Here is a 15,357-nt window from a genome sequence, read left to right on the forward strand (position 1 = left end):
TGATGATGGCCTACATTTGAAAAATAGGGTTTTGTGATAGTTGCCCATGGCACTTTCTCAAGTTTTGCATTCCTCTGAACTTCCCATTACATCCTCCTCCTCCTCTTCAAGTGGAGTATGGGTGTCCTTGTTACTTACCAGCTTTTCTTACTCCACCTCTCAATTTCTATATCTTGTAATCAACTCTTACACATTGCTTTTTGCTAAGGATATAGTATCCCTTTATTGTGGGATTGTCCAGTCCACTTCTCTGATCATATAGCAATTCTATCATCCTCCTACCTCTTGTGTGTACCAGCACATGGGCCGTGATTATCACCTTGGTCAAATTGTCACAATTTTCCTTTGACTTTGTTACACTGTAATATATTTCTTCTCTTTCATGTAATGGTTCTCCATGATTTGTATGTCTTTTCTATCTAAGGCCTCTGTTCTATCCCATTGCAAGTTAAATCCACCAGCTTGTATGTGCTCTCTTGTGTCCTTTCTTCAGTTTTTCTTCCCTTGCTCCAGGCTAGCATGTGGACTACTCTTCAATTATTTATGACTTGCACTATACTGTTTCCTCCATTTGTCTACCTTATCTCTAGTAGCATGTAGATACCTACCAATGGTCATTCTTCAATTGACTCTGCATCTGTAATGAATGAGAGTATTCATTCACTTACTCCTTTTTCACCTTTCTTCTATAGTTGGATCTCACTAGAGGCTAGTGTTACCTCACAGGGTATAATTACTCAAAATTCCATATCAGACCAGGATAACAAAGTGCTCAGACCATCTGCCGTGGGCTGGTAAGTGCTCAGACTGTATCTATTCCATGGAGTATTGTGGATAAAGCCAGCATCAATTTTGTGATTTTTCTGGCTTCTCTGGGTTATGTTTGCTAGTTTTTAAACATAAACTTTTATGATTATCCATTGGACTGTTTCCAGTAAAAGACATTTTTGAGACTGAAGGACTGAGAGGATCCAAGTATATTCTCTGTGTTTCCCCTATGGTAATTCCCTCTTCCTCCCATTCAAGTGAGCAGGGAAAATCCTTGTCACTTACCAGCTCTCAAGTTCTGGTGTGGGGAACCATGGAGATTTCTCACGAATTGGTATTTGAAAGCAGATGTTAAGAACTAGAATCTCTCTTTGCAGAGAAGTAGAGTATGGGTGTTTCTGGAATGTAGTATAGACCATCTCAACCCTTCTAGTTACATCACAATGTCTAAGTGGATTTTGGACACATATCTGACCTCTCTTTGTTAACTTGAAGATGACCTAAGTGGTTGAAACATTGTTCTGTTTAATTAAAGTTCTAATACCCATACCAGCTGTTTTGAGAATACATATCTTGCCTACTCTGTATTCTTCTTCACCTGATCTGGCAAATTCATGACCCCACCAACTATGCTTGCAGAATTATTGATATTTTTCAGTATCGAAATGTGATGCATGTCATTAATCCTACTTTCACAGCTCTGATGGTTAAATGGTGATTTCATATGAATCCTTAAATTGTGTCCACTGTGTTGCCCTCCTCCAGTGGCTAATATGGGTACTTAGTGTCTGATGATTGAGGAGCTGTGTACAGGTACTTTTTGCATATGCCCTTCACCTACAGCTGGTATTGATCTAGAGATTGATAGTAGAGGTAAAAACACAATACAGTCTGAACATTTCCAACCTTACTACACATAGTGGCTGTCCTATGTTTTGTTTTAAAGCTCTCTAATGATGGCATACTTATTCTGTTCATCTGTGAAACACCTTTCAGTTGTTTTCTCTCTGACTGACTTGGGTAAACACTGGGTGAGAATGAGACGTTGATCTCCCGTGGGTAAACACAGACTCCCGTTAATAGGGTGTCATACCTTCTGAGATTTATTTTGGCACTTTAGAAAGGAGTCTTATGTAGGTCATTTCTGCAATTGTCCATTCCACCATTTCATTGTGGGAGGATTCTAGCTGTTATGTGTGGAGGTGAGTCATCATAAAAGAAGTTAACACTTTCTTTGACTGATAGATTCCTCTTCACACATTCCCACTTTCCTGGTGCACTTCACCTTGATGTGGATTCCTGTACGTGGTGAGAGGACCTCCCAGAGAAGGTTTTGTATTTTCAATTTATTTACTCTTGGATCTAAACATCCACCTACGTGTTTGCTGTGCATGGTGACCCATGAAGGGGAGGAGAGGATCCTGGTGGTTGAGGGGTCCAACTCCAACACACCACTTTGGCCTTGAATTCCTGTAGATGGGTGATCTTAAGGTGGCCACCCCAAGATCAATCAACTAGTCCATTTTGGGTGAGGGTCAACTGAGTGCCAGCATAAGACGTCCTCTAGAGGTATAGTGGACACTATGTCTGATACTGGTGTTCAGATATAGTGCTCATGAAACCCTGGCATCGCTGCAGTGACTTTATGTGATACTGTAGTGCATTCCCTTGTAGGGCTCCATGACAGGTGGGGTCAGTGGGCACCAAAATATTCTTTTTTTTTATTATGGATACCCCTTAAATCAAAAAAATAAACAAGCATGACAGCATAGAGAAAAATCTGACTACTGGCAAATGACCATGCATTGATGACTCTGTATGGTCAAACTCACAACTTGAATCTGTCCTGCAATTTTCAATTATACATTCTTTAACTAAAAAACCCTTAGGGCCTTCATTTTTTATTCAGAAGGGTTTAGAAGAGCTTGCTGGCCAATCTAAATTGGTAAACCAATCATGGTCTGGGGACATTTTAGTGGAAACAGCTTTATCATAACATTCCAAACTCCTCTTGAAGTTGAAGGCCATTGGGGATATACCCATTGACGTTACTCCTCATTTTACTTTGAATTTGGTATAATTGAGTTACAGTTGAGAGGGATTTAAAGACCATTCCAGAGCCAGAGATCCTCGCAGGTTTCACCAGCCAAGGTGTTATAGCCGTGCACCGAATTTTTACTCGTAGAGATGGGATTATGGAGCCAAGAAATGTTCTAATATTAACATTTACAACATTGTGTCCTCCTATCACAATCAAGGCGGGATTACTTAAATTTAAGGTACGGCCTTATATTTCTAACCCTGTTAGCTGTTTTCATTGTCAAGGATTTAGTCACTCGAAAACATCTTGCCGTGGTTTCTTAACATGTGCCCGTTATGCTGGTAAAGACCATGATGCTTTTGAATGCCAACTAGAACTGCATTGTATTAACTGTAATGGCCCACATCCTTCCAGTTTTGCTTCTTGCCCTAAATGGGTGGAAGAGAAAAAAGTACAATGTTTCAAGACAGTTCATAATATTACTTTTCAAGAAGTTCAGAAATTACTATTCTCAGTTTCATTTCAGACTTATGCTGCTGTAATCCATTCCACTACTACAGTGGGAGTCCAGACAGACCTTTCCATGCCTTCTACAGCATTCTTAACAGTGCAGCTTAATCTAGTACCTTCCAAAATCAAAAAAGTTAACCAATCAGTATCTACTTCTATCTCTGTCCCTTCCACATCTTCTAGTCATTGCACAACTTCACCTTGTTCAAGGCCAGGTGTTTCCATGGTGTCTTCCTTTTTTGACACCCCAAAAATTAAATAACCTATTACCTTGTTTCCTCAATCACTGGAATGTGTGTCTACAAACTCTGACTTGCCCACTTGATCCAGAGCAGGATCACTAGAGAATGACTGACCCACATACAGCAAAGAAAAAAAGTACGGTCACAAGCAGAAGGTCTCAGTACCATATTCTGCTCCAAAATAAAGAAAAATGGCCACACTAATCCAATGGAACTGTTTAGGTTTTCAATCAAATGTGAATGTCAAGGATTTGATTGACTTTTATCATACCAAATGTCTTTTTTTACAGGAAACATTTTTAAAACCTACTAATACAGTCACAATTTGACAATACTCCTTATTCTGAAATGATAGGTCATGTGTAGGACAAGGACATGTGGAAGTACATGATCAACATGTGCCCACCTGGTCCTTGTCATTGAATATTTCCTTGGAGGCTGTAGCCATCCGTATCTCCTTGTGTCGTACCGTCACTGTTTGCTCTCTGTATGTTACTCCTGGAAAAAAATTATCACCCCTCAGACCTTGATGCCCTCATTGAGCAACTGCTAACCTCCTTTATAATTTTGGGGGATCTTAATGGGCATAATCTCATCTGGGGTTGTTCTAGTATTGATGTCAGGGGTCCTGCTCCTGAATGACAACCTGCCTCTTTCAATACTGGCTTTTACACTTATTTTCATGCACCCAGTCAGTCATTTACTGCTATAGATCTATCTGCTCCTCTTCACATTTCACTTGCTCTTCTTGGGAGATTGACATCAATCCACGGGGTTGTGATCATTTTCCTATCATACTAAGAGAGATTGGCTATGGTCAGTGCCATCTGACCCATATGCATCAGTGGAAGTTGGACGAGGCCAACTGACCTTCTTTCACTACTTTATCAGAACTTGATCCTGCCATCTTATGTAAATCATTGATAGATGATTGTGCAGCAGCAGTAACTAAGTGTATTGTTCCAAGCAGCTGCTAAGTGCATCATGAAAACCTCAACATCTTTCCCATGGCATCCCCGCCCTTGGTGGAATTCTGCTTGTTCTATAACACTAAAAGCTCAGAAGCATGCTTGAGATAAATTTTGTAGATATCCAATGCTTAAAAACCTCATTACATTTTAGCAAGCTCGTGTACAGGCTCGGCGATTTAAATGTCAAACCAGAAGGAATCTTGGATTAAATATACCTCCAGTATTTCTTCATCCACCAGTTCAAAAGTCATATGGGACAAGATCTGGAAGGTGAATGGACGGTATACTTCTGGCCCCCCCTCTATCTTAATATTCAATGGCCATGAAGTTGCTGATGCTCGCCAAAACTATTGGTGAATATTTCTTTCATGTATCTAGTTCTTCAAACTCATACCTGTCCCTCTTAGCTATTAAAACACGAGTTGAACATCTGCTTTTTCCATTTTCGACTGATCATCCCTATGACTACAATCACCCTCTTACACTGGTGGAACTCAAACTTGCACTTCATCGGTCTGACAATACATCAGTTGGACCTGATGAAAAACATTATGAGATGCTATGCCACCTTTCTCCTGCATCTCTTACTATTCTCCTGGCTGTTTTAACTGCATATGGCAGGATAATGTCTTTCCTGATGCTTGGCATCAAGCTATTGTACTCCCTATTCTTAAACCTGGGAAGGATTAAAAGATTCTGTCGAATTACCGTCCCATTGATTTGATGAGTTGTCTCATTAAGACCTTAGAGAGAATAATTAATGCTCATCTTGTTTGGTTCCTTGAATCAAACAACCTTCTCTTACCCACTCAGTGTGGTTTCTGAAGACAATGCTCCAGGATAGACCACTTAATTTGCCTTGAAAGCGACAACATATGGAATCGGCGCTTCTATAAAAAAATGCTTAATAAAAAGTGTCAAATTTCCATGCATCTTGCGAGAACTTCACTCATACGGATTGCATGGCAATTTGCCACTTTTTTTAAGCATTTTTTTAATGAACTGCCGATTCCAGGTCCGTGTGGCTCAACGCTTGACCGTTTTTTCCCACAGGAACTTGGATTCTCTTGGGGCTTTGTTCTGAGTGTCACAGTTTTCATTACAAAGATTAATGCCATCAGTGAACAGCTACCTCCTACAATTGCAAATGGTCTTTTCATTGATGACTTTCACACCTCTTGTCAGTCATCAAACATGAGGTTTATTGAGGGGGCAGCTACAAATTGCAATCAATCATATACTTAAGTGGACCATAGCAAATGGTTTTCAACTTTCTCTCTCTAAAACTGTTTGTGTACATTTCTGTCACCAATGGGATATTCATCCAGATCCAGAACTTTGTATTGATGATGCTGTACTTCCTGTCATCCCTTAGGCAAAATTCTTAGGTCTTATATTGGGTTGAGGAATAATTCGTGAGCATTTTTTCAAGTTAAAAAAATATATTCATAAATGAAATGCTTTCGCAAAATATTTCATGTCATTTGGTAGATAATTTTTTGCTCTAATAGATGGTGTGTTTGATTTTCATATGTCTTTAATGTTTGCTTTCATTTTCAGCTCATTAAATGGAATGTCAAGTGGACAAAATCGAGCATTTTCGACACCATCTGCTTTTCGCATTTAATTTCTTGCAATTTCGTTTAAAACAATGCATACTATATACCTAGGTATTACATGAATTAAAGTATCATAATAAATGTTTTGGGTGTAATGTGTTCATGCATTGAAGTATTGTATAGTCTTGCATGTAATGCTTGAATGAAATTATTTAAAAACGCTCACGAATTATTCCTCAACCTAATATTTGACTGTAAATTAAACTTTATTTCACGTATCAAGCAACTTCGTGTCAAATGTATAAGAGCACTAAACATCCTCCATGTCCTCTCTTCCACCTCTTGGGGAGTGGACTGATACTCCATGCTTAAAATTTATTGTGCTCTTATCCAATCCAAACTTGACTATGGGTCTGTGGTTTTTTTTAACTCGCTACTTCCTTTTATCTGGTCACACTACAGAAAGTTCTTTACAACTTGACTTACTGTAGTATTTCTCTTGACATTGTAGAGTAGATATAAACATTGGTTTTATGCTATTTATTTATTTTTTAACTTTGTTTTGTTTTACCTTAGTTTTCCTTTATGAATTTTACTGAATTTCCTTTTACCTTTTTACTGGATGTTTGGCTCACATAGCCTAGCTGCTTTGTGCCATTAAACATTAAATCAACCAACCAACCTTTTATCTGGTGCTGATGCATCAGTGTGTGGTTTGTGTGGCACTCAAGTCATAATCGTACATATTTTATTATCATGCCCTCATTACAACCAAGAACGACGATGCCATTTTAAACATATTCTTGAGGTAGGTTTGCCCTTGACATTAGCCATTGTCATAGGTGATACTGGCTGCCTCACTTGTGTTTTTACATTTTTATTGGACTATACGCTGTTTTAGCATGATTTCTTTTACACATTTTAATTTTATTTTGATCTGAACCCAAGACTGGAAAGGTCAACTTCAGGTGACTGACAGCAAGTTTGAACTTAATGCTTCAGTCTTCCTAGCAGTTCTTAATTTTACATATTTTATGTATTTTTACCGTCACTATCATACACCATTATAGTGTACTACATCTTGTTTGGCACAGATAGCCTAGTAGCTTTGTGTCAATAAACATGAAATACCTAGCTGGTGCACTTTTACTGATTGCCAAAGAATTAGGATTTTTGTGTATGTATGTAGAGGGACAATTTGTGCAAAGAGGTGTGTTACACTCCTATTTGTGAAGGGATTTACTATATGATATGACAACAAGCAGTGATTGTATTTAACTCTTTCATGTGAATTTAATTTGAAAGTTTCACAAGGCCAGAAGCTCTGAGGTAGAATAACAAAACTTCAGGAGTAAAGTAGCTGTTCTGTGTATGGGTACTTTTCACAGTTAAGGAAGATGTTAAGTTTTGAAACAACACAATTTTGTTAAAAAACAGATTTTTTTTTTGCTTTCATTACATTTACATGTTTGCAACTCTGTGAAATTAAAAAATTGAGCTTGTGTTTAGGTGAGTTTTATCATGGCATACAAAAATAAATATACATGGTGAAGCTTAGCTTCTTACCTTAACCCTTGCATGTTGTTAAAGAGATTTCTTCCATGGAAACACTGCACTGAATAATTTGTACACAAATTGCATAGCCAGGTGGTCATGGAGCTTGGCTCACAATCTGGGGATCAGAGATTGGATTGCCATCTCATTAAACATACTTGCCCTTTCAGTGATGGAGGCATTATGGTATGATGATCAATTCCATTATTAGTTGGTAAAAGTGTAGCCCAAGACTTGACAGTGGATGGTGATAACTAGCTGCCCTTCTGCTAGTCTTGAACTGCTAAATTTTAGGGATGGCTAGCACAAATAGTTCTTGTTTAGCTTTGTGCAAAATTCTAAATAAAACAAACAAAAAAACTACATCACATATATTAATATGAAAAAAGATTAAATGTCTTTTCAAACACCATGAAGTTGGTGGATGAAACTTCATATTATGCTTCTTTATTCATTTACTGGGAAAATTATACATTAGAAACAGATTCAAAATGTAGTATATTTCTAAGCATCATTTTATTTTTTTGGATGTCATGTGTAGGAATTTCTATAGTCTCTGTCTGTAGTGATCACATGCTTTTAATAACACATTTTGTTTGTGTTCAAATATCTTTAATACCATTTTTTTTAGCATTGTATGTATTACAGTTTATTAGTCTTTTTTAAAAGGGGCATACAAGAGCTTTCACAAAGAGTGGATATCACATAAATACTTTTCCATCGGAACTACCAGGAGGAAATAGAAAACAAAGAAAACATGCTGTGGGTAGGTGTGAATTATGTTATTATTGTTATCATGCCAGAACTTTTGCTAGTTGTCGCACAACTCTTATGTGAACACTGGAATAAAAGTCACATGAATTGAAGTGTTATCAACATATGAGTATTGTTTAATTAACTGAATAAAATAATTAATAATAACTTATAAAACAAGTGTTGTTTGATTAAATGAAAAGAAATAATATAATATTTTCTTTGAATATACAGTATTAATGTTTTGATGAATAACCAATGTAAAGTAATACTGTCAGATGCATTTTCAACCAACCAAATAAGTAGTTGAGCTAGTTAAATCTGTATAAAATCATTTATAAGGTAGCAATTACATATAACTTGTGTGTTAAAGTCAAGAATTTTAACATACAACTTATGAATAAAAGCCCTGCATTGTAATAAAATAAAGTCAATTTATAAAAATGTATACTTATATTCATATATTTTAAAGAAATATGATTGTGTACAATAGGTCAGCTCTCTAAAGGTAACCTTTCTTGTCAATATAATTGTAGTCTACAATCTGAGTAAAATCCCAACACCATAATTTCTGGAAAGCATAATTTTTTTTGTTATTTTAATGGAGATATTTTGAATGGAATTTTTATGTGGAGTAAGGTGTAGTGTGTGTAGTTAAATACTTCAGTACTAGCATTAACTTTTTAATTCTGTTGGTATGAGCTAATGTTTACTATTACCAGCTCAAGAAAAAGGAAGTTTTATTTTAAAGGTTTACACAAAAGTGTTAGAATGCCACTGTTTTATAATGCTGTGTAAAAGCATTATAACTGTATAAAAGCATTATAAAGCATAAAACTCTAACTAAAAGCAAATACACAAAACTGAACATTTCTGCATCTCACCCAATATCTTTGTAAAACCAAAGTAAACAGAATAACACAAATTTCCATGTTTGGTTTGTAACTTGCATTTCATTTCACATACTATAAGTTTGTTGTAAAGATTTTTAGTTGTTTTCCTAGGAGTACACCATTTTAATGTCCTAGTATATTAGGTTTTCTCCTTATATTTAGACCTTTGTTGTATCATTCAACAAGTTTAACCATTTTTAACATACAGGGATAAAAAGTTACAACATATAAAATGATTGTACCATCAGAAATTTGCATGATTGAACATAAAGCACTGCTTATCAGTATGTTGTGAAAATGAATGTCTTTAATATAAATTCTACTTCAACAGTTCTAGCTATGTCAGTTCACAACTACTGGCACTTAAATAATGTCAATTGCACCCTCATTAATTAAATAAAAGTCAAGAAATGGTGTGTTTACAGCTATCTGTTTGAACTAAAGCAACAACAGTGTATGTAAAGAGACCTATATTGATAATTGAACATGAAAGAACCCCAATGAAGATATTTGGATATTTCTATGATAATGAAAGCAATAAGACTGATAGAAGTTGGATAAAAGTATCAACTATAATTGCAGAGTTGCTTCAAGTCTCAAAAGTATGGTTAGCAGGTTATGGCTCACTTTCACACCACCAGTATAGTTGGCTGGAGGCCTGGATGGGGTAGATCTTTGTTGTTAACTCTACAAGATGACCACTGTTTGAAAGGATGGGTATGACACAACTGGCAGGCATCTACTTTCCAACTGAAGCAAGTTTATGGTAGCAACTACACAAAAATTTAGAAACAGGCATCATAAGTCTTGTTTCTCTCCTAGGTGACCAATATTGTATATTCTTTTAACCCATTGGCACAAAATAGCTTTTATCAGTGGTGTGAAGAACATATAGATTGGTGAAACAATGTGTTTGTGAAGGCTTGTTCAGGTGTGGCCAACTGCTTTAGCAGTTGTGCTAATTTTGCTTTCTGAAGTTGTGTTAAAGCTTCATTTACCTAAAAATTACATTTAAAACCAAAATGGGCAGGGAGTGTTCAAAGAATTAAATTAGAAAGCATTACAAATTAAATGAAGCCATTAATAATGTGACATTTATGCTATAAATATCAAACAATTACATGCTATGTGCACAACCTGCAGTATTTTTTAAATTACAGCGCAAGTCTTTTTAGTTTTGCATGTTGTGAATTGGTCATTTCTGGTATTCTGTAAAGAACTGTTGTACTTCACATTGGAGATGGATGTTAAATGTATAATGCAAGATAAGATCTAACATATTTCATCAAGGAAAAGTATTCATATGGCAATGGTGGCATACTAGTCTGGTCAGAGTTAAGTATTGGTAACCACACTGTGTACTAAAATATAGCATGAATGTTATACAACATGAAGGTATAGTTTTATAACTACTAGTTCACATATGTAAGTACAGTTGGTGAAATCTTTTATTGGTAGATTATAAAATGTGACTCATTTCCTCCGATGGAGAAGTGAGCTACATTACTCAGTGGCTTATTGGTTCACTTATTTTAAACATTTCACATTGATATAAGAATTGCATAAGTACATGAGATCATTGAACACCTTATTAACCAGTGCTTCCTAATCATTTATTTAGCTGCAAAGTCTGCTGAACAAAATGTACATTTACAGATATGAACTGTAATAGAGATGTGCATGTCAGGTAACAAGACTGGTCTCCTGACACTTGTTTTGTATAAAAATGTACTCAAGAGTACAGACATTATTTAATAATAGCTAGTAGTTGTGCTTTGTCATGCTAAAACACAGAAAACGGATTATATCCTGTAATGTTGTTAAGCAGTGTATACACATATACATAAGAGTAGGGAACATTTTATTTTTGCAGTTTTACAACTTTTATATTTTTAACAATTAGTGTTTTATTGTCCATTGCAAGTTTTTAATACCAGATGTATTTTACAGATTACACATTGCTTGACTGTGTTTTTAATGAAAAGGAAAAAACATTCTTCATACTTGATATAATGTGTTGGAGATCAAATCCTGTATTTGACAGTGAGGTGAGACTACTGCAGTATCTGTATGTGTGTATGTATAGTAATTGCAGATACCACTGAAGATTTTTCCACAAACTAACACAATATATTTTTATATAAATCTAAGTATGAAAGTAAGTTTGTTTAATTCAAGGATCATTTGATATATCTGCTCAATATATGTCTAGATTTATAGAATTTATTATACAGTATAAATTTTCAGATAGTTCAAGTGATAATGTTTCACTTCAAATTATTTTGCACAAGAAGGAAGATTGCTGAATTTAATGTAATCTTCCTTGCATTGTAATGGAAATCTCTATTTGTAAATTGTTTCCAATGTTAAAATTGCTTCAATTTTGAATTACATTTCATGACATTCTTAAGTTGAAGACATTTTGTTTGGTGCTGTAAAATAATTGAATTGTTTGTTAAAAACACAAAAAAACTTAGTTAACTAGTGTGAAGCCTATCAAAATTATTTGTTTTTTGTTGAGAAAGTCAGTTTTGGTCAGTTTCATTGCAAAAATAGCATTATAATATTAAAAATTTCTTTTTTATGAAAATCATTTAAATATGTTAAGTCGTCCTGCATTTATCAAAGTAGTATTCTCATTTTCTTTCTTTGCAATGCAATTTATGATTGGGACATGTTGAAATGGTGTTTGTGAGTGCTTGATGGAATCATTCATTGTTGCTAATTGTAGATTAAAAATTGCATGTTTTTAAATAATAAATTAAAGTATTTAAAATTTTTAAAATTTAAACTGTAATGTGGGCTACACGTATAACAAATATTAAGTGGAACCATTTGATGTCACATTGTCTTACTTTTATTAAGTATTTTCAGTTATGGATAAAGCAATTGTAAATTCTGAGCCCACTATTTCAGAGGCTTGTACAAAAATAAAAATACACTTCTTGATGTTTCAGAAAAATATTTGAATATTTAAGATATTCTTCTACAGCTTCTCAGATTGTTTCCATGTAGTTCTTATATTGATTTTAATATATTTTGTAAAGTGAATTTTTTGAGGTTGTATGAAAAATCAAACATTTTCTTTACTGTGTTGACGATATTGATGTACTGAAATGATAACTTTTGTACAATAAGGTGCTCTTATAATAGTATCCATTTCTATTTCTATTTTCACATCCATAATGGTTTTTACACAGTGCAAGACTAATTTTGTAATAAAATATTCCCAAAGAATATACTTCAGTGCAAGAATTGTCATCTCATAATTTCACCTTATTATATCACTTGATTCTACGAGTGTGATGGCTTCAGTTAAACTTAAATACATGGATGCTTTGATTCACTTTTGCCTTATGCAGAGTTTTTACTATTAATATTCAATATCAGTATATCTGATGCTACATTGCATATCTCCATACAATGTAAGGTACTATTGTTTGCATTTTATTTGATACTTCCCTTTCATATCACATGCCATGGTTCTGTAATTTGTGTGAACCAAATCAGATAAGTCTATTGCTAGAAGAGTGGCTAATCAAACAATGTTTTAACAACATTTTTTGAATTTCTATTTCTATCTGTTGCATGATATTAGCAGTAATCCAAATATTCATTAGATCATTGAAATAGTTTGTTAAATTTCATTTTAAAAATATTTGAACTTTTGATATTGGTAATTGTTAACTGGTTGTGTTTCTGTGAAATTATTTAACTGATGAAATACCAAAAATTAAGAAGTTTCAGTGGTAGTGGTATTTAAAAATTCTGAATTAATTTATATTGCTGTTATGAAATGTTTATTTATAAAGAATTTGGTATACTATCAGAAATATATCCTATAATAGTTTTCAGTTGTACATATTAAATTTTCTGAAGAGATTTATATATCAGTCTTTTCTAAAATTGTTTTGAGAATAATGTGTGTAGTGTTAATGTTACTCTTAAGAATATAATTATCCTTCAATTCACACTATTTTGCTTCTCTTTCTTTTAAAATAGTTTCAAAAATACTTCTAAGTATGGGTGTTTACAGGATAGTGCAAGGGGAGTATCTGCTTCTCCCCCATAAAATTTCAGAAAAAAATTTATTTGTGTAATTTATTTTTTAAATGTTTTGATAGTACTTACATATAAATAAAAAAATTAAGAGTACATAAACAAGTCATAAACAGTCAGATCATTGCATTCAAACTTCAGGGCAATGGTCTATGCTGTGTAATGGCTTTCCCCCACCTTAAATAAATCCTGTAGACACTTATGCTTCCAAGTAATCAGTATTCAATGTTTAGATGATGAACTTTAACTTATACTAATCATCCTTAGAAACCAATATTGTTTTTAGAAAGTTTTAACTAAGAAGCAAAGAAAATTGTAAAGTTTGGATTTTATGATTTTTTTACCAGACAACTTTCAGGTTTTGGTGGCTTCACACAAAAATTTCAGAGATTCCTGAGGTTCAGCAGTGCTCAAAATTGAACCCTGTAAGTTTATTTATAAGTTTTGTATACATTTTGATCCATATCATGAATATTTGCTGTAAAATTCTTAGTGCTATAAGTGTAGCTATCAGTTTGGCTGCCAATTTTGATTTCATTTGTGTAAAACACATGTTCAATCCTTTTCTTTGGGCATACATTTTTTTCACACCTAAGGTGTATTTGACTAGTTATTATTAACAGCTCAGTTCATAGAGTATAATACTTCTTGTCACGTACTGCAGAAAATATATATTTGGTTATATTAAATTTTAGTTTACATGTTTAACATCATTGACCAACCAGGCAAATTGCTCAGTTATTAGAGATTCAACGAAGCTTAATGAAAATAAAACAGAAATTAAAGTCAGGTATGTTTTATGACAAAGAAATTGAAGGTATGCATTTAAACTGTGAATCACTTGGAAGAAGTTTCAAAACTTTTGTGCATGTGAATTAAATGCATCATTTTAAGCATATTTTTTGTATGTAGGCTTTATTGTCACGTTGCACCTGCATCACACTTTCAAACTGCACATGGAGATAAAATTTTACATGTAGTATTAATTTAGTATTATTCATTTTGATGCTACATTTATAATAAGTAATATTTCCTGTGATACACACTCCCAAACATTTGCCAGCATTATTTGTGTAACATTTATTTGTTAAAAAATTATAATAGTAACATGTGGATGTTAAGTATGTATTTATGGAAATATGTAATCTTAATGTTTCAAACAATCTACAATATCTATATGAGCATAAATTTTGTTTACAGTACAAGTTTGTTCCTTTGCCATCCTATTCATGTGATCATGAAGTGATTCAGAACACCCTGTGGTCAAACCTACCTTTCTCTTGTAAGGTAAGTGTTTTTTTGGAATCCTAGAGTACTTTAGCTTCTTGAGCAAACATTTGGTTTCAGTAAGACTATATTTTGTTATTTTCTATGCTCTAACTATATGTGGTCTGTTACTTGACCAACCTAGTATACATCATAAAAAAAATTAGGAAATTATGGTTTTTTTGTGTGTGTGTGTGTGTGTGTGTGTGTGTGTGTGCTAGAATGACTACATATTATAACACAAAAATATAAATGTTTAGTCTAAGTAGTTTAAGTCTCATAACACTATATATTCATAATTATTTTACGATATTGACCTTGCAGTCATTCCTAGGTAGTATTACATAACTTGCACTGATGTGGTGCACATGCAATAATATCAAGTATCCAGTAATATAGAACTGACCATTAGTCTTCCCTGTCTTGGCTATGTTTTGGCGAACTAGTATTTTGTAGTATAGTCACATTTAAATTATTATACATTATATGTATATGTATATAGATTATTACTATTTAGAAATAAATTATAAAACTTATTTTTCTTAAACTATAGAGCAATAAATCAAGAAGTAAACTAAACAATTTGTCTCTTCTTACTATGACCTTTGTACTTGGTTACTGATGGACATAGGTTGCTAAGCCTTTTAAAATTTCACACATGGAGGATATCAACCAAAATTGTTTTTAGGTATTATATATACAATTGAATAACTAAAAACAGTCATCAATAATACACTAATA

At 33.8% G+C, this 15,357-nt stretch overlaps 1 protein-coding gene across 12 annotated transcripts in view; it reads left to right on the forward strand.

Moving 5' to 3' along the window:
* Positions 1–15,357, forward strand: part of Snup (snurportin-1) — a 78,371-nt gene that overhangs the window by 35,481 nt on the left and 27,533 nt on the right. For 11 of the 12 annotated variants that reach the window (XR_013027540.1, XR_013027541.1, XR_013027544.1 and 8 more), the window contains 4 exons: positions 8,315–8,411; positions 11,242–11,339; positions 13,698–13,775; positions 14,551–14,637. Coding sequence is in view for 4 of the 12 variants with exons in the window: in XM_076498425.1 (XP_076354540.1) it covers positions 8,315–8,411; positions 11,242–11,339; positions 13,698–13,775; positions 14,551–14,637 (360 nt within the window). In the remaining 8 variants the exon portion in view is untranslated. The remainder of the gene's footprint in view (positions 1–8,314; positions 8,412–11,241; positions 11,340–13,697; positions 13,776–14,550; positions 14,638–15,357) is intronic. The other variant, XR_013027545.1, reaches the window with a different exon arrangement.

This window comes from Tachypleus tridentatus, chromosome 4 (genome assembly GCF_004210375.1).
Source record: "Tachypleus tridentatus isolate NWPU-2018 chromosome 4, ASM421037v1, whole genome shotgun sequence".
Lineage (NCBI taxonomy): Eukaryota > Metazoa > Arthropoda > Merostomata > Xiphosura > Limulidae > Tachypleus > Tachypleus tridentatus.